The following is a 19783-nucleotide window of genomic DNA, read 5'->3' on the forward strand; positions in this document are numbered from 1 at the left end:
AGTCCAATGATTTAACTTCTGAGGGTGAGACCAAACTCATTTGAGTCTAAAAGTTACACATATTAATTTACTCGTGTATGTATAAGTTAGTCTGAATTGTTTCTTCTGTCTGAAGTTCTTCTTAAACACCCACAGATATGCATATAGGTTTGAAACCGATATCTGGTGTTTTCCTGGTTGCCCAGGACAGAAAAGAGCAACTACTTTGAGGGGACTGGAAAATGCACTTTCTTCTTTCTATTGCAATGCACACATCTATGCCCTACCTGCACATCTGATAACATCTCGCTTCTTGTTCTTGACCCATAATTTTGGGGAAGAACTGTGCACGTGGGCGTCTGTGCCTGCAGGTGAGTGAGTGTGTGCAGTCACACTCACTCACCTGCAGGCACACACAGAATCTGTCACCTCTTTACACCAGCTACTCCATTTCACGAGCAGTGTCTTTAGGGGCACGAAAGTTGCTGCCTGGTCATCTCCTTGTACCTTTGGAAAATTTCATTTCTTTGCCTCTTTGGACAAGGATGTACCCTAGCAATATCTGTGCCCTGAACAGATGACCTTACCTCTGATCCCAGAAATCAACTTCCCCTAAATGGACACGCTGAGAATGGAAGGACTAGTCCTCTCATGAGATGAGAAGAGAATCGCTCATCTAGTGGTACATTCACATTGCAGAGGCGTCAGCTCTTGGTTAACTTTCCCCTTATGGCCAAGAGGTAGGATATTAACTTATTCATTTCTGCTTACCCAATGTTTGTATGATGCCAGCTATATACCAAATACTCTTCATCTATTAACCCACGTAATTCTTATAAATACCTGTGAGTTTGTTACCATTACCATCTCCCATTTAACAGATGAAGACACTGAGGCACAGAGAGGTCAAGTAACTTGCCTAGAGTCACACAGCCAGCAATTAGGGGAGCCAGAATTCAAACCCAGAATGTCTGAGTGCGGTGTCCATGTCATTCACTCTGCTAGGTGTGGGTAACACCACGTGACCATGGGAAGCCTTAGAGCTATGTTCTCCCCTCTCTCATAAGAATCAACACCACTAGTTCAGTCATAGAGTCCTTGGACTTAACCCAGGTTTGTAAAATCCACGTTGGAAGAACAACTTCAGACGTTGCCCACCTAAAATCCGGAAAGCATTTTGGGCCTTCCAAGATTTACCTTCTTTTTAAAAAATCAAGTTGGTTATTATGCTAAAGTGGCTGTCTACGTTTCCTACGCTCCTCTGTTATCCACTAGGATGGAGGCTTAGGTATCAGGACCGTGACAGCAGCAAGACATCCCAGAGATGACAAGGCAAGGGGTGTGTAACGTACTGTCAAGAAATCTCTAAATGAGTGGATAGACCAGTTGGCCACCTCTTTCTCCTTATTAGAAAGCCAGAGTCACATTAAAGAAAGGCTTCCTTTCAATATCCAGGGGGCAAATCTACTAAGGTTCCCAGGAGTTAAGTACAGCCTTGTTAATGAGCAAGGACATGACAGGCGGAGGTGACAGGCCGAGCCGAGCAAAAATCTCAGCCGCTGCTGCTTCCGGGTGACTCTCCCTGAATCTGATGATCAAGTTTCCTACAACAGTGGATTTGCCAAATGCGTGGTAGGTGCCGGGCAGGCAGGGAAGGGGTGCAGAGAGGTTCGTCTTTGAAGGCAAAGCAGAGAGAGATGGAACAGCTACAGGAAATCGAAGTGGACAAAGAAAGACAACTTAGTTTACTCATCAGTCCTTCTCTTGGTGAGCCCAACTCGTTGCCACATTGCTGGAATAAGCCATCCAATTCTCTGCTTTGCCAGGGAAAATAACGCAAACCCGAATGGAAATGCATGGCTAAACAAACACATCCAGGCATATGGACGTACAATGGGCGTGAGCAGCTCTACGTTTGGCCACTGCTTTTTTTTTTTTTTTTAAGGCAAAACCAGTAGGAAGTGTCATAAGGCACAGTGGCTCAATGCTTACGCCACAATGAAACTTACACGATCCCCTTTTGTTTTTTTAAAGGGTTTTAAACACTACTGGTTCTGCCAAAAAAAAAAAAAAATCACTCAGAATTTCTTAGGATAAGGATTTCTTTGGTTCAGATTTTTTTTTTTCATGAAACCCGTTCTTGATCGGCAAGCAAAGCACACACAGAAAAGACCAAGGAGATATCGTGCAAAGAGACATTCTTTACCTGCATAGAATTCGGGGCTGTAGACTGCGCCCACAACTGGATTCAATTTCCAGCCTTGAAAATAACATACAGAAACATTAATATCACCTTCGATTCAACAACTGAAATCGCTGCCAATTAATAGCACAACTAATGGTTTGATGTTTTGTTTTGTTTAATTTTAAAATTCACAATATACATAGTTTGGGCATGCATAAAAATTATTTGAAAACAATACATAAGAAAATAGGTTTAGTCCTTTCTTTGATTTTCTGCCTATCCAAGTGAATAATATGGACACTACTGACCAGCTACAAGTGAACCTTTTGAAAATAATGTACAATTAATTTCCTTCCATATCAAGATTTTCTAGAGGTACTATGCCAATTTCAGTTTTTTTTGTATTATTTCATGGGTCACCACCAAGTAATCCATTACGTGTCTCTGTGTGTTAGATTCACAAAAATTGGAAAGCTCACATGGATAGAGTTCTTTGCAGCAACATATCCTGATAATTGTCATTCCTCATTATGATCCAGAGACTGTAGAATCCCGAAGTGCTTTTTAAATCCCCAAGAAAATGACATTTATCCAGTGAAGATGAAGTGTGGAATACATTTCAATGCCTTCAGGAACCATAACAATTCTTAATCAATGCATGATATCTAAGGTAACTTTCAAATAACCTGCATGTAAGATGACTAGAATCCTGTAATTTTCCCAAAAGTTCTGGAAGGAGCATTTCTGTAAAATGAACCCTGGCCCTTTAAAAACTTTTTACCCAAGAAAAGAGCATGGAAGAATATTTGTATACCAAGATGCTCCCACAATGGAGACACATCGGGCACTATTTAGGGAGCAAACTCAGAAGAACATCATGTTTTAAGGTTCGGCGACCATTTCCTGTTCCTGCCGGCATGACTTGATGAAAACATCCATTATATAGAATTCCTGAGAGGCAACTAAGGACAGGTGTGCTGTCCTTTGTGGAAAACCTGTGTCCTTGGGCTAGGGGGTCAAACACCGGAGGTCCTTTAATAAATGCCCCTGAGCAAAGACCATGGTGAAAGTTGGGATAGGAGGGGAGGTATTTCCGACAAGGAGAATGCTCTGAACTTTTTGCAGAAGGGAGAGAGGTGTGTGACATCCCAATGTCTGACCTAAGTCACGAGCCTATAAGAACAGCTGAGAGGAGGCCTGCAATTTAATGATCCACTAAGAGGCTCAGTATCCTAATAGAGAGGCTCCCGGGTGGACCTAAGGACTTTCTAGAATGTTTGGTTTCTATGAACTTTCAGTTTCAACTTGAATTAGCTAGCTAGTTTCCAGTTCCCATCATGACCCTTGGACAGAGTTTCTCAAAGGGTTATCTTTGAATTATTTGGGAGGCTTATTAATAGAAAATCCCTCACAATATAATAGACCTACAAAAAGAGAAAGGAAGTTCTGAGACCTACTCTCCAATGTTTTTGTTTGTTTGTGAGAGAAGCAGGGAGGGAGAGACAGGAATATTGAGCTGCTCCTGTATGTGCCTGACCAGGGAATCGAACTCGCAACCTCCATGCTTTGAGATGACGCTCCAACCAACCTAGCTATCCATCCAGGGCTTAACTGCTTTGTTATTGTCAGAAAGACAGAGAGAGCAGTGAGAGAGAAGGGAGGGGGAAGGGAAGCATCCATTTATTGTTTCACTCAGTCATGCATTAATTGGCTGCTTCCCTTGTGTGCCCTGACCAGGGGTCAAACCCACAACCTTGTCATTTCGGGAGGACACTCTTAACCAAACTGAGTAACCGGCCACATGGCTCCTATGTTTTTATAAACTTCATGCTGACAAATTCCTCTCTCATATTAACCACATCTTGTCTTATAGGAATCTCTATAGTAATAGAAAAATGAATATTACACCAAATATTTCAGAATATGTGTTCTACAAGTGTGGAAAATGACTTCAATTTGACCAAATAAAATTCCACTGCTTCTCAAAAAAATACTCAATACATGAGGACCTAGGAACTAATGTCCACATTTCTAGGCATTGGAAATTTAAGAGGAAATACAGAAAACTGGTTGAAAATAATGTTACAGGGTTATCTAAACATATTTAGCATTCTCTTTCCAGTCTTTTATAGAAATCTAGAGTTTGTGCAAGAAATCTATATGGAGCCATATTAAATGAATTATTAATGGATTAACATATTGCTCCTTCTTCCTTCTGTTCCTTATCTTACACCCTGCTTTATGCAATCCCTTTTGCTAGTAGTGGAGACAGGATCTTTTAACCCTACTCCAGGAAGGTTTTGTTCCTTGTATACATCCTTATTAGCGGTCTTAAATTCTTCTCTTTGCACAGAAGGCTGGGACACACCACTCACTGAGTGTGGACCCATCGATTAATTTTGATGTCATTGTCACAGATAAGTTATGCAATGGTCTTTAAGTTTCTCAAAGAAAAAGATCTTTAGAGGTATCTTAGGTGACCTAAAAATCATGTTTCTCTCCTCTTCCTTTATCTTCCTTATTTCCATGGACCAAACCTTTTCCCTCTCTCTCTCTCTCTCTCTATCTCTAATCTCCCTCTTTGTCATCTGTCAATCTAGACTGATCCGTTAGCTCTTGACAACTTTGCATGCTGCGATTTAGGTCTCCGATGTCTTCCCAGGAAAATCTACTTAATGTTACCCCTTCCCCGAAACCCCCAACCCCTTCAAGCTACTACTCCTTGATTCAATTCCCAGTCTTGTTTCCTGTTTAGCTGTTAACACTACCTGGGATTATCTTTTTTCTTTCTCTGCTTGTTCTTAATTGTTTTTATAACCACCTCCTTTATTAAAATTAATGGTAAAGTGAGCAGGTCTGACATCCGATGTGAATTCTCAGCATCTAAAACTGCATTTGGTGAAGAGACAGCGCTCCATAAATATTTACTTAGTTTTGCTCTAAAGGAACAGAAGGAATATAAAGCTCTTTCTAATAGACTCATTCCCATTTGGTTAGGATTCTATCTCCTTCCAACCTCCAATGACCTGCTTCCTGATACACATCTAACAAAGAAGGCCCCGTTAGGGGTGACTGCCTTCAAGGCAAAGGCAATAAGAATCCAGCCCTTGAAAATCACCTCTGTTCAGACTTACAGAGCTCACGCAGGCTTATGTAAATGTATGCAAATTGCATGCAAATAGCCTCCTAGTCCCTGTGACTCCATCTAGTACCTGGAAGAGACCCTTGGGATAACCCTGCTGGAGACAGAAGCCTGCACTGTCAGGAAGACTGACAAAATGATCCTAGTTTTAATTTCTCAGGCAGTTTGTGTACATCCCCAGGCCTTACAAATTCACAGATTTTGATCAAGGACATTAAACCGAACAATGAGGCTTACAACAAAAGGAGAACAGCTGATAAAGCCCACTGCTCCCGGCCTCCCAGGGCCCCCCATAAAACGAGGCGGTGGAGCAGAGACTAGATGCGTGGGGATCTCTCTGTATATCAGACACTGGAGCTGGGGCTGGGCCTGCAGGGGCCACACCTAAATCGGTGCTCCCACCTTCAAATTTAGCTTCTCAAAGCTCATCAGCCAGCTTTCTCTAAAGACGCTGGCCAAGATCCCTGTGTTAACGAGGGCTCTGTTAGGTGTTAAAAGGCAAGTCTGAAGTACACACACACACACACACACACACACACACAATCTGCACAGGACTTCTCTAGGGCTTTTGTGGGTTAGATAGCAAAGAAGCACGTTTAAGAAAGTATCCTTAAATACAACACAGGAGTTTCCAAACCTGCATCCCAATACTTTCTAAAGACCTTTACTGAGGGTGCCAGTTGCCCGGTTGCTGAAATGGCACACGAGGCAACGCCCAAAACGAATAAAAAGTTAGTGGCACACTGTGTTTTGCCACAAATATTTATTGTCAACATTTAGATTTCATCTAAAATACAGGATTTCTGGTTCTCTTGAAACATTAGTAAAAACGGGCAACTTCACATTGCTACAGGTGACCAGAGACCACACTCTTAAACTCTCAGTTAGTCACAGTCACCACTACTCCCTATTGTGTGCCTGGTTGGAGGCTAAATGCCAGCAAACCTTTATTGTTACCCTGTGCTGTTTCTTTTTTCTCTCGTAGAGAAATATCTTGCTTTTCCCAGTATATAAATGAAAGATAGTCTAAAAAGACTGTGACTGTCTCAGACCTTCTCTGTTTGTTCATTTATTTTCCTTGCCCTGCCTCCGCTGGCATCTGAATATTTGATTCTTCAACTACTATGTGTGTCAGAAAATTCAACTTACCACCTATAGCAGAAAAAGAACACGATGGTACGTATATCTGAGCTTATTATGTAATTAAAGGTTTAGGGCACTCTGTACCCTGGCAGGGTGTTGAGTACTTTATCCCCCACAATAGTCATGAATATCCTAGGCAGTAGGTTCTATTGTGTCTGTAATTCCCACTTGAGAAAACTGGTGTGTGGAGAGTTTAAATAGCTTGCCTGTTGTTCAACAGCCAGGGAAAGACAGAGCTGATACAAAATCTACCTAACTATGTAGTCTTGGATCTCTCTGCCAGTGTTTATCCTTCTTCAGATCTCTAAGAAGGCCCTGGTTGGTTGGTTCAGTGGTAGAGTGTCAGCCCAGAGTGTGGATGTCCCAGGTTTGATTCCTGGTTAGGGCACACAGGAGAAGTGACCATCTGCTTCTTCACCCCCCTCCCCCATTCCTTCCTCTCTCACAGCCATGGCTCAATTTGTTCAAGCACATCATCCCAGGTGCTGAGGATGGCTCCGTGGAGCCTCTACCTCAGGTGCTAAAAATAGCTTGGTTGCAAGCATGGCCCTAGATGGGCAGAGCATTGGCCCCAGACAGGGGTTGCCAGGTGGATCCTGGTTGGGGTACATGTGGAAATCTGTCTCTCGATCTTCCCTCCTCTCACTTGAAAAAGAGAAGAAAAAAAAAAGATCTCTAAGAAAACAAAAAATCTCCACCCAACACCCAAACTTCTCCAACATACAGGAAATCCCTGAGAATCTGTTTCTCAACTGGTGTGTTGCCCTTGTAGTCACGATACTCAGGAACTGAATGCTGAGCAAACATTTGATCTGCAGTGAGTAGAGCAAACCCCAGCTCTTCTCTGAGTCCTGGAATCCTCGGTGGAAACCAGCAATAGAGAATTAGCCCAATTTTCTCTTTGTGGAGCTTTCTGATGGGTAGAGTGCCACATCCCCTATGTGGCATTCTACAATCTTCTCTTGTAATCCAAGTGAAAATGTTCTGGGAAACGGAATTCACATTCTCCATGATGGTATTAACTGTCGTCCCCCAGAGCACAGCCTCCTAGCCACGTGTCTCACCGCAGTCAGGGTCCACTCTTATTAATCACTGGAAACTTTGAAGCTACTCCAACTTTTGTTGGATGTATGACTGAAGGAAGGCCTGACTGCAACGTTGGCATTGATAGTTAGATTGCACCATTTGAAGATGACCTCAAAATGTGATGACTCTAGTAATATAAATTTTGCTAAAAAGTAAATTCAATGGTTTGTGAGAATAAATTAGGTAGCTAATGAATTCATCGATCAGTTAGTTTTTTCACTTCAATGTGACTTCACTGGTCCTTACTTTTCTCTATTTTTTTTTTTTTTTTAATTTTTATTTATTTTTTATTTTTTTATTCACTTTTAGAGAAGAGAGAGAGAGAGAGACAGAGAGGAAGAGAGAGGAGAGAGAGAGAAGGGGGGAGGAGCTGGAAGCATCAACTCGCATATGTGCCTTGACCAGGCAAGCCCAGGGTTTCAAACCGGCGATTTTTTAAAATTTTTTTTTCCTGTATTTTTCTGAAGCTGGAAACAGGGAGAGACAGTCAGACAGACTCCCGCATGCGCCCGACCGGGATCCACCCAGCACGCCCACCAGGGGCGATGCTCTGCCCACCAGGGGGCGATGCTCTGCCCCTCCGGGGGGGCCGCTCTGCCGCGACCAGAGCCACTCTAGCGCCTGGGGCAGAGGCCAAGGAGCCATCCCCAGCGCCCGGGCCATCTTTGCTCCAATGGAGGGGAAGAGAGAGACAGAGAGGAAGGGGGGGGGGGGTGGAGCAGCAAATGGGCGCTTCTCCTATGTGCCCTGGCCGGGAATCGAACCCGGGTCCCCCGCACACCAGGCCGACGCTCTACCGCTGAGCCAACTGGCCAGGGCCTTTTTCTCTATTTTTGATAGAGAAAATAAGAACAAAACTACCAAATGCTGATTATACTACCAAAAAAATCCTTACTGAGATATAACTGACAACTAACGTTTGTACGTATGTAAGGTGCACAACTTTGTAAAACATTCGCCACACTCACACTAACTAACACATCCATCATCTCCCATAGTTAGAATTTTCTTATTGTGTGTGTGGTGAGAATATCTCCTCTTAACCTTAAACACCCCTGTTAAGGATCTAACAAGGTCTCTACACATTTCCAGTTAAGTCTTATTGCAATTTCTCAGAAAATGCCTTTGTAGTCATGAAACTCAGGAACTAAAAATTGGAAAAGCTTTGAGAACTGCTTTCTTTAAATACCAAAAGTTTTCAAGAGCTACAACTCTCTTTATGTAATCCGGGTTTGCATTTGATTTTTTAAGTCAGTTCTTCTGTGACTGTCCATCAACCCCTTCGGGGCCATACTAGGTCTAGGTGTCAGGAGAGCCTCTGAGTGGTCCCTTTTAGTTCGGGAAGGAGTGACCACATGCCTCATTCTTGGAAATTAAGAATGTATGGGTGCCTGACCTGTGGTGGCGCAGTGGATAAAGCGTTGACCTGGAAATGCTGAGGTTGCCGGTTCGAAACCCTGGGCTTGCCTGGTCAAGGCACATATGGGAGTTGATGCTTCCAGCTCCTCCCCCCTTCTCTCTCTCTGTCTCTCTCTCTCCCTCTCTTTCCTCTCTAAAAAATGAATAAATAAAATTTAAAAAATTAAAAAAAAAAAAAAAAGAGAATGTATGGCTACCTGGAATCGAATGGGCTGTTTATGCCAACATCTGGAAGAAGGTTTGGGCGTCTGCACTGAATAACCTTTTTGTTACTGTAGCCAGCTGCTATTGGGGTGCCGTTCTGTAAGATGATGGGGGAAAGTGATTCACTCCTACACAGGTCTGGCCAGGTCTTCTTACTTCGTAATAAAAGAAGATATCTTCACCAACTACCCTATCTTGTCTAGCCTCAGTTTTTGCATCTGTAAGACAGGGATAACTATTTCCTCTTCAGAGGATTTCATGTGAGCCCAGAGTATTTAATATGCTTAACATAAAGACATACAGTTAGTATTCAAGAAATGTTGGCTATTAATGAATGCACTTTGAATTGTGTGCAAAATCCCACAGGTCCAGTTTTCAGCCCCCGGGTATGACATTGATCAATAACTCTTTCTTTAAAATAAATATGCATACATATGGCTTAAGGAATACTGTCTAGCTTCCCTACTTCATTTTCTGTTGTAAATAGTACACATGAGCATCTATGCATATGCATGAAAACATGCCCGCATACACACACACACACACACACACACGTTTACTACTTCCTAATGCCCACCAGTCAGGGTGATGTCATCATGTACGAACTCTGGCAAGTTGCAGAGTTCTCCATGTTCCCCGAGTAGAAAGGCTTCATGACACCTAAGTCAGAGGTGGCTTTCCTCCAGCACTGGGCATCCACAGTCTGCTGGGAACATGCCCTATTCCATTTAAGGGTCTGTCTCGGGTTGTTGGAGCTGGGAAAATGGGTCAGCCGAATAAAGACTCTGTCTGGTCTTTCAGCTTAGAGCCCTGTTATCAGGAGAGTATATCTCCATTTACCAGCGCCCCTTTTAAAAATAATAATACACTGATTTAACCAACTTGGTAGCCACTGGTACAAGAGAGATGAAAAATAAGACCAAAACTACCAAATGCTGATTATAATACCAAAAAAATCCTTAAATAAATCAGTACAGAAAGTCAGAATAAACCCATACATCCATTTATGGATTATTATATAACCAAAAAAAAGGACAGAATTTGGTCTGTATGTAGTCACATTGAAAGAACTCCATATGGACTTTGAAAGCCAATTAAAAACATCGTATGTACACCATGATACCATGTATATAGAAAGCAAGAACACAATGCTGTGAATGCTGTAAGCATATTCTTACTCCGTAGATACGCATAAAAATTCAAAATGAAAGTATAGACAATGATTTGTAAAAGGGGCATCCTTTGAGGAGGGAGACAAAAAAACAAGTTGGCAGCAGTATTATTCAAAGTAATTTTAGCCTTTGCTTTAATGTTTCTTTCTTTCTTATTCTCAATGACTATATTTTCATGTTTTATGTGTAATTAAAATGTTAAAAATGGAAAATTCAATACTTTCCTCTTATGACAGTAATAAAACTATATTATTCTTAAAAACCTATAAAACAAAGAAAAAATATCTTCCAGTCTCACAATTCAACTTAACCATTAGCATTTTGATGCAATTTCCATCATAATTTCATTCAAATCCTGCTATACATATAATTTTTTATTTGAAAATTTTTTATTCATTATGGGGCTCTTTCCGTCTTTACTCTGCTCATTTTAATGGGTCTACTATTTTACAAAGCGTATATACTTTAATACCGAATTACTTAATAATTTTTGGTACAATTAAGTATGTGATCAGCATATCAGCTACTTTCTCCCTATACACCTTAAGAGAGATCTACCCTGAGGTAGATTTAAGACTCACAATGTGTGAAGATTTTTTTTTTTTGTATTTTTCTGAAGTTGGAAACGGGGAGGCAGTCAGACAGACTCCTGCATGAGCCCGACCAGGATCCACCCAGCACGCCCACCAGGGGGTGATGCTCTGCCCATCTGGGGCGTTGCTCTGTTGCAACCAGAGCCATTCTAGCGCCTGAGGCAAAGGCCATAAGGCCATCTTCAGCTCCTGGGCCAACTTTGCTCCAATGGAGCCCTGGTTGCGGGAGGGGAAGAGAGACAGAGAGGAAGGAGAGGGGGAGGGGTGGAGAAGCAGATGGGCGCTTCTCCTGTGTGCCCTGGCCGGGAATAAAACCCAGGACCCCTGCACGCCAGGCCAACGCTCTACCAACCAGCCAGGGCCAGATTTTTGATGACTCTTCATATATTATATATGTGAAATCTAGTGTGCGGCATGTTGACACATCTTGTTGGTTAGGAAGGGCTAAAATGCACTGTATTGAGGGGTCAATGCAACATCCTTACCTGACCCAACGTGGCAGAGAAGGAAAACCAAATTCTACAGCCACGTATCCAGAAAGGATTCATGCTCAATGAGGACATGGTGGTTAAAAAGAAAAAAGAAAAGGCCCTGGCCGGTTGGCTCAGCAGTAGAGCGTCGGCCTGGTGTGCGGGGGACCCGGGTTCGATTCCCGGCCAGGGCACATAGGAGAAGTGCCCATTTGCTTCTCCACCCCCCCTCCTTCCTCTCTGTCTCTCTCTTCCCCTCCCGCAGCCAAGGCTCCATTGGAGCAAAGATGGCCCGGGCGCTGGGGATGGCTCCTTGGCCTCTGTCCCAGGCGCTAGAGTGGCTCTGGTCACAACAGAGTGACGCCCCGGAGGGGCAGAGCATCGCCCCCTGGTGGGCAGAGCATCGCTCCTGGTGGGCATGCCAGGTGGATCCTGGTCGGGCGCATGCGGGTGTCTGTCTGACTGTCTCTCCCCATTTCCAGCTTCAGAAAAATACAAAAAAAATAAATAAATAAATAAAAAAGAAAAGAAAAAAGAAACCTCCATCCTCCCTCAACTGACTATCATAACAACAAATTAAATTATCCAACTAATTCCCAAATAATGACAGTATCTCACCCCCAAATGGGAGTTATCATGGAGAGACTGAAAGAATGGCAGGCAGTTACCCTGAAGCCTGAATCCACCTCTGCTGTGAAAACTATCTTATTGATTCAGATGGTTCATTGTAGCCGGCCAGCAGTGAGAACACAGTCGCCACACGAAGGCAAATGTGACTTGTTGAAACAGATTCCCTAGTTTAAACTACTTAATAGATTCCGAGGGAGAGGTGATTTCTTATAAAAGGCCAATGTGTACTTACCATTTGTATAAGGGTTGACAGTCTTTTTATTTGTCATGACACGTGCTGTGGCATTATTTACCTATGTACACAGAAAACTCAAATGAGCACGTATTCTGGGGCCAGCCCACGGTTCAATTAGTTGCATGCATTATGACTGTGATTACTTATTAAACAAAAAAACAAAACAAAACAAAACAAAAAACTAAAATGCATTTTAATTTATAAAAAAAGGCAGTAGGTGCATAACAAAATCATACATTTTTATAATTACATTTACTTCATAACCATTTTAAACTTACAAATCATTTCAATAAAGCAATGTCATATCATTTAAAAGTTTAATAAGGAGACAGTAAAAGCAAATTAAAAAGGAACTGCATAATTGAAGATTTAAAAGCATGCGTGTACTCCATGGTAACACAGAAACAATATATATATTTTTTTAAACGTAAAATAAAGTTCATATGAAGGAACATGCAGTGGAGGAGAAGAAGGGAGAAGACAAGGTACAAGGGAACATAAATGTCAAAAAAAGGGACAAACAAGTTTTAGCCGTGTGCAACACTTGGGGGGGGGGAGGGGGGACCGTCGGGGTAGCAACATCTAGCATTCAACACTTGGAACAAGAGCCTTTGACATCGCAAGAATTAACAAAATCATTCAAGCTTTAAAGTCACAGCTAACAAAAGGATAAAAGAGAGGGTGCATTGTTGAACACGGTATGGAGTTAACGATCTGAGTAAGATGTGCACCGGTCATATCTCAATCCAGTCAGTGCCTCCCAGGCTAGCTTAGAACGTACACTCAATTACAGGCGTACCAATATCCAAAAAAATAGAGCATCAAGAAAACTTAATACAACAAGTCAAAAAAATTCACGTGGTATATAGATATATGTATATAGATATATCAGCACTAAATACGTGTAACGGCAGATGGACTTGACCACTTACCATTCACCACCATCGCCAGCATGGGTTTGTATACAGTTACCATGGTTACTGAGAGTTTGGTGAGGGGCCTAAGCGTTATCGTCGAGGGGGGGGGAAATAAAAGGCAAAATATGCAACATCTTACTCCAAAGACTAAAGCATTTGTAACTGGTTTTTTTTTTTTTTTTTTAAGTTTTAACAAATATGACCCTGTGGCCACGCTGAGGGAGATCCAGTGGTAGAAGGATGAGATCTGAGTCCCGGAATTTTAGCGTTAATTTTATTAGTGAAGAGGGGGCCAGATTTTAAACAGGAAATCCTGCTTGCTTATTCACTTTAATATCAAAAGAATGCAAAGGTTCAAACTGGCTTCTTAAAAAAAAACAAAATGAAAGGTTTAAGAATAAAGACCTCTCATTTGTTTCTTAAAAAAAAAATAATTGTTCTTTTGAATGTAATTTCTTTTACAATTTGGCTTAATTTGCACACCACTGTGGATCCCTCGTCAACCCTGCAGTGGAAAGAAAAAGAAAAAAGAAAATAAAATAAAAAGAAACTATGCTGTATCCGCTTTTGTCTTGTAACACTCCACTGTTTGGAATCTATTGCACCCATTGACTCTAACACATGAAAAATAAAACAAAATAAAATAAAATAAAACCAAAAAACTTTCAGATTAACCTTTTTTGTGTCTCACGTTTGCCATCCACCTCTCAGCAGTAATAAGAGTAACATAATAAAATAAAATGAAAAAACAAAAACAAAAAAAAAAGTAAGGCCAGTTTTCCTTTTTATATATAAATATATATATAAACAATGAGAAGGGAACGGGGTCACATACAAGACACAATGATGCATCTGAAACAACGAATGAGCGTGAAGCAGACATTTATCAAAAAGATGTAAAGGAAAATATTTTGAACATGCACCTCGATTTTACGGCCCTCTACCACGGTGCCGTGTAATTTCTCCCTCGCCCTGTCCGCATCGGCACTATTTTCGAAAGTTACGAAACCAAATCCCTGCATGCAGGAGGGAGAAGGGAAAACAACATGCAGATTATTATTTCAGTCAACGACCACTGTGTAACGTTCTCTCGCTTTAATTTCTATGTCTTGTCCTGGCTTCCGTTCTGTAACATGCAAATTAGAGAAATTATAAGAGTACTAAGATGTGCAATCAGTAAGCAACAAATGTGAACAAGATATATTTCTTTTTCTGTCACCAGTTAGCTGTAACCCCTGAAAGAATTCAAAGAATGATACCCCAAAATACCTTTCTAAATGTCACTACAGAATAAAATAAATCTAACGGAAAGAAAATGAGATCAAAATAAATTTACGGTGTCTTCACAGAGAATAAAATGAAATAACGAGGAAAAAAAAAAGGGAACCACTTTCTTGACATGCAAATTAAGAATAAAATAAAATAAAACGTGTGCACGAAATTCAACAATGAATGCCAAAACCTTCTAACATTGCCTACGGAGTCATGCCGTGTGGTTTTAAGAACATCTTTTCTTCATGCAGTTTTAGGGTTATTCAAATTGATCAATTCTACAGCCTTTATTTCTCAAAAATAAAAATTAGAAGCCTAAAAAAAAAAAGGAAAGACCTTTTTTTTATAAGAAATCTTAAACTCTTGGATCTCAGAAAGAAAATAATCACATGAAATGAAAGGAAATAATTGATCAATAATGCAAACAGTTCAAGTAACTTTTTGTATCAATATGTCCCCCCTCCCCCACCAAAAATAATATACATGCTTCTAAATGTGTTAACTGTCCAGACTATTTTATTAACCAAAAAGAGAAATGAGTAAACATAAAGTCCTAATACACATTATGTTGATACTTATTGTTCATATCAACAGGTAGAAAATAAAAGAAGCTTTGTTAATAGAATGTTATTGACAATAACACTCTGGTCACTTCCTCTTTTACTGATAGATGACACATGGACCCTTGACTTCGCCACTGGTATATTTTGTGTTAATAGTTCAGCCTCAACCAACAACCCCACTAAATGTCACATTGTCAAAATCCATCTTTTTTTTTCTTCACTGACACTGTTCCTAAGAAAAGTACAGAAAATATGACACATTATTTTTAAAACCCCTAAAAATATGTGTACATCTTGTTCAGAAATATACACCAGCCTTTTGAAACACTTCCAGCCTGAATTTGCCCAGCTTGTTCTGGTGTTCATAGTGTATACCGAGTGAAATCATGTCATGTGTGGGGATTTCAGGACTTTGCATGAAGGTAAATGCTGGCTTCATGCTTATTTGGGGTAGGAAGATATTCCATTTTACTAATAAAACAGACAGTAGTTCTAAGGAACAAGCAGTCATAACCAGCTAGTGTTAACTCCCAATCACTCACTGGGTTGCTAACGAACTCTCCAAAGCTCAGGCTACTTGAGAAGTATGCCCAATGATCTGCCCAACAGAGAACTTTACAGTATTAAGATGAACTCATCTACAGGGGACGCCAGCTGTGATTAGTTTCAAGCTAGAGCAGATGACTCTTCGACAAGATTCTATAGTGAAAAAAAAAATTTATTTAATTTGAGAGATTGGATTGAATTACCATTCATAAGATTTCCCATAGTAAGGATCTGTGATGAGAAGTCTGAAATATTGGATTAATATAAGACTATATGCTCCCTATCAGAGGATACTATTTAGGTGGTAGGCTCATGTTTAGTACTCAAGTATACTTGCTAACTGAATAGTTCTGAAATAACAGCTTTTCAACGAGCAAATGACGGGGGGGGGGGGGGGGGGGGGCGAGGTTACTCTCTTTGATGGCTCTGACTCTTGGCCAGTGGGGTCCCAAACTTAGTTGCACGTCAGAAGGAACTGGGAACATAGTAAACACTTATGTGCCGAGCCCTGTCACTTATCTACCAGATCAGAATCCCCAAGGGGAGCCCAGAAATCTGTTTGTCAGAAAAGTTATTGTGTGGTCCAGCCACTGGATTCCTCTGGCCTCTCACATCACTAAGCAACATCAAAAGAAAGCTACAGTTCTTTGTGTGAAGTAGAATATTGTATTGTCCATTTCAACAGAGCAACCTATGGACTGGGGTGAGTTTTTGAAGTGAGTATCTATCTGTCATGGTTATTTGGATTTCAGATGAAAGAGTACAGCCCAAATCACATAGCAATGTTCTCTTCCTCACCTATAAGCCAAATTCCCTAGCATCCACAGCCATGCCATATATATATATATTAAGTAAGAAGGAAACCAGGACTCCGGTTGAATCAGAGACAATTCTCTCAATAGGCAAAGAAGGAAAATCCTATAGTCCAAGTCTTATAGAGGGAGGGCTTGGTGACAAACATTGGCGTCCGTGGGTGCTAGAAGTCATTATCATCACAGTGCTGGGAAGAATGTAGCCAGGTGAAATGGAACATTCAGCTCAGGTGTCTACAGCATCCCAAATAACTGAGTTATCATGAATCTCATCCAAACCGAAGGCAAATCATCCTGGCCTAAAATCTGCACTATGTGTGTCAGGGAGAGATGAAAGTGGAGATGGGAATATGTTTTGAATCCCAAGGAGAGTTCATAACTACAGAGAAAAGACTCCACACCATCCTCAAGTCCTTGATTTGTTCTGAAGCCAAGATAATACATTGATTATTTTTATTATTGTTCTTACTCTCATCATTTTCTGTCAAACCCCATGCTCCTCTTCCTCTGCTCAATCCTTCTGTTCAAACTGCTAATTTGACATGTAGAGACTGGGTAATGTCGAGTTCATGAACAGTTCTCAAAATACCCAAGGGACTTTTCCACCTGTTCCATTGGACTGTCCTGTGTCCCACCGAGATGAGCAGTGATAAGGCCTCCTGGGTCCGATGGCCATCAGAATGGTCATCTGGCCAACTACTCTATACCCAGAGAGACCAGAGAGACCTCCACCTGGCGCCAGGCCATGTTGAAAGCCGGGGGGGGGGGGGGAGCTTGTTTCTGTTGACCTGCCTCATGGTCAGAATTCTAGCTCAAGGAAACAGATACTGGCAGTTCTTCAAAACAGTCTACATATTCTAATCTCAGTCTCAGAGGGGGAACAATAGAAGCATGTTCGGGACCTGGGGCAATGCTGATGTTTAGCCCCTTAAAGATCACGAGTGCACGAGGGGCCACATGAAGAAGGGACAGTGCTGCTGCTGAAGAGGGTGTGTGACAGGTGCCGCCCCTGCTGGGAAGGCATGATCAACAGGCCAGATGACGGCAACCCGCAGACGGACCGCCCGACTAGTGCAACTTGGTTCTGTTTTAAACCTTTTGTGCATCGTGCATCCTGACCTTCCGCACCCCAGTTAGTTTTCTACTCGGGTCCTGTAGCATAAGCTTAAGTGATAGCTTCCCTTTTTTGCATTAATGCAAATACATTTTATATATTAATGTATTAGATTAATGGGATGCTCTGAAGCAACCAGGATGGATGAGTGCACTGATTTTTTTATCTTCTATGAAACTCCAATCCCTCCAGTTTCTGGCGCAGAGAACTGCTTTCCATGACGGGGCGCTGTTGACGAGAGTCTGAAGGGTCAGGGTTTCCTGTGGAACTAAGAGCCTCACGTCTTGCTTCTGTTTCAATGACCTCTGTACCTGCAGCTCCTTTTCCTTGCAAGGACATCTTGCCCTCTTCCCTTCCCTAGGAAATTCTTCCCCATCTCTCCTTCAGCTTACATGCCCCTTCTTCCAGGAAGCCTTCCCACCTTCTAACAACGCCAGGCCGCCTGCTGGGAGTCTCCGCAGGCTCTCCTTCCCCCGAGAACACAGTAGCTTGTCTGCAGTGGTTGGTCTGCAGGGTCTGCCTCCCCTGCTCCTGGACCGCATCTGTGAGGAGGACAGGACTCTTGCCTCAGTCGCGGGGGATTCGCCTGTCTGCTATGGGGACTGTAACTCACACTTAGAGATATCCACTGAGTCAAACGCCAGGCTGCATATTTCCTAGGTATATTCAAAAGTAGCTCGATTTGGCCTGTCCCCTAATAAAATATTTTAGAGCTAAACAAAATATTTTCAAATCTGCTAAAAGAAAAGAAATGAATTCTAGGATCTCTCACCCCTAAACGCTATCGAATTCTCATCTTCAAAGTCTGGCACATCTCTCTGAGATGTAGCTTCCTTGGACACTTGCTACCCATACATGAATGCATTAGGTATGTTACACACTCCCAGGATATTATAGCTACGGCTTGTGTAGGTATAGGTGTGTAAGTACACACACACACATACACATACCCCAAACACTCACAGAACACACAGCCAGACTTCCTTGGCAGGTCGTGACCTGCCTTAGAGACTGTCCACATAGAGAACAGCCAAAAGGTGAACTCCTCACTCCTAAGGACCCATTCGCTCGCCGGCTGCATCTCTAGCACCCGATGATGGAAATGAGGTCATCAGAGTGGTTCAGATTTTTCAGCCATTAAAATGAAAATGTTCCTTTAAATAGGCTCTTTCCCGTAAAGGATAATGTCAAGTATGAAAAATCTCCCTGTGAGAGCCACTGCTCTGTTTAGCAGGTCCTAAAGGGACTGTCTCCACGCCTCTCCCGTCGTACCTAAACAGTCAGCCCCCACCTGCAAGACCAGACTGGTTCTTTGAGGAGCATACTCATGGAGACAGAGAGGCTATTTTTGATGTTTCCAAATAAAAAATAAAAAAAATCAGCTCACAAAGTCAGTCTCTGGGTGAGGCAAACTTAAGTGGTCTTATTCCTGAAGCCCCAGAGACGGACTAATCATGGGAATGACGGAAGAAGTCTTAAAAATAGCACCACCATTGTACTTTCAAAATAGCAAACGATATTCTTCCAATGTCAGCTCTCTAAAGGAATCCAATAGCTTTCTCCAACTGGCAAAAGTTACAAAACAAAATATAAATTAAATAGAAAATTAAAAAAAAAAAAACAACTTTAAAAGCAGTGGAGCTATGGACTTCAATTAAGGAGATAGTTGGCCAATATTTCAGGTCCTTTTCTATCATTTTTCCTGGAATACATCAGGCCTGAGTGAACAGGATTAGACTGGATACATTTTTCTCTTCAGGCACTTGGCTTTGCAGATGTAGAAATAGTCCCTGTAATGGTTTCCAAATAAGAAGCAGAAGAAGAGTTCATTTCTTTGTCCCCCAGCCTAGAAGTCAAACTACTGGCATATTATAACCATGACAGTAAAATACCTGATATTATAGAGTGACAAGATCTGAACCAGAAGAACTAGAAGAACATTATATATTATATAATATAATGGATTGATTGTTTTTTAAACTCATCTGGTATATCACAACATCGTTTGGACTGTGGAGAAGAGAATACTAGAATTTCCTTTGCTCCATTCAATCAGCACTATTTCATTCAGCTCATACTAAATCTACTTAAGGAGGGAGGGGAACGGACTGTAAAGGAGTAACAAATTCAAAAATGTTGGCTTCATGAGGGAAGACATGACTATTATACCCAAGAGCAGGCGTCCCCAAACTACGGCCCGCGGGCCGCAATGCGGCCCCCTGAGGCCATTTATCCAGCCCCCACTGCACTTCTGGAAGGGGCACCTCTTTCATTGGTGGTCAGTGAGAGGACCACTGTATT

The 19783-nt window shown here is 41.8% G+C and overlaps 1 protein-coding gene across 18 annotated transcripts in view; it reads right to left on the reverse strand.

The window, feature by feature from the left end:
• Positions 1-19783, reverse strand: part of RBFOX1 (RNA binding fox-1 homolog 1) — a 1119122-nt gene that overhangs the window by 106193 nt on the left and 993146 nt on the right. For 16 of the 18 annotated variants that reach the window (XM_066382652.1, XM_066382653.1, XM_066382658.1 and 13 more), the window contains 3 exons: positions 14099-14191; positions 12256-12316; positions 2186-2239 (listed from right to left, as the gene is read on the reverse strand). In XM_066382652.1, the coding sequence (XP_066238749.1) occupies positions 2186-2239; positions 12256-12316; positions 14099-14191 (208 nt within the window). The remainder of the gene's footprint in view (positions 1-2185; positions 2240-12255; positions 12317-14098; positions 14192-19783) is intronic. The other 2 variants (XM_066382662.1, XM_066382661.1) reach the window with 1 other exon arrangement.

The sequence above is a fragment of the Saccopteryx leptura genome, chromosome 4 (genome assembly GCF_036850995.1).
Source record: "Saccopteryx leptura isolate mSacLep1 chromosome 4, mSacLep1_pri_phased_curated, whole genome shotgun sequence".
Taxonomy (NCBI): domain Eukaryota; kingdom Metazoa; phylum Chordata; class Mammalia; order Chiroptera; family Emballonuridae; genus Saccopteryx; species Saccopteryx leptura.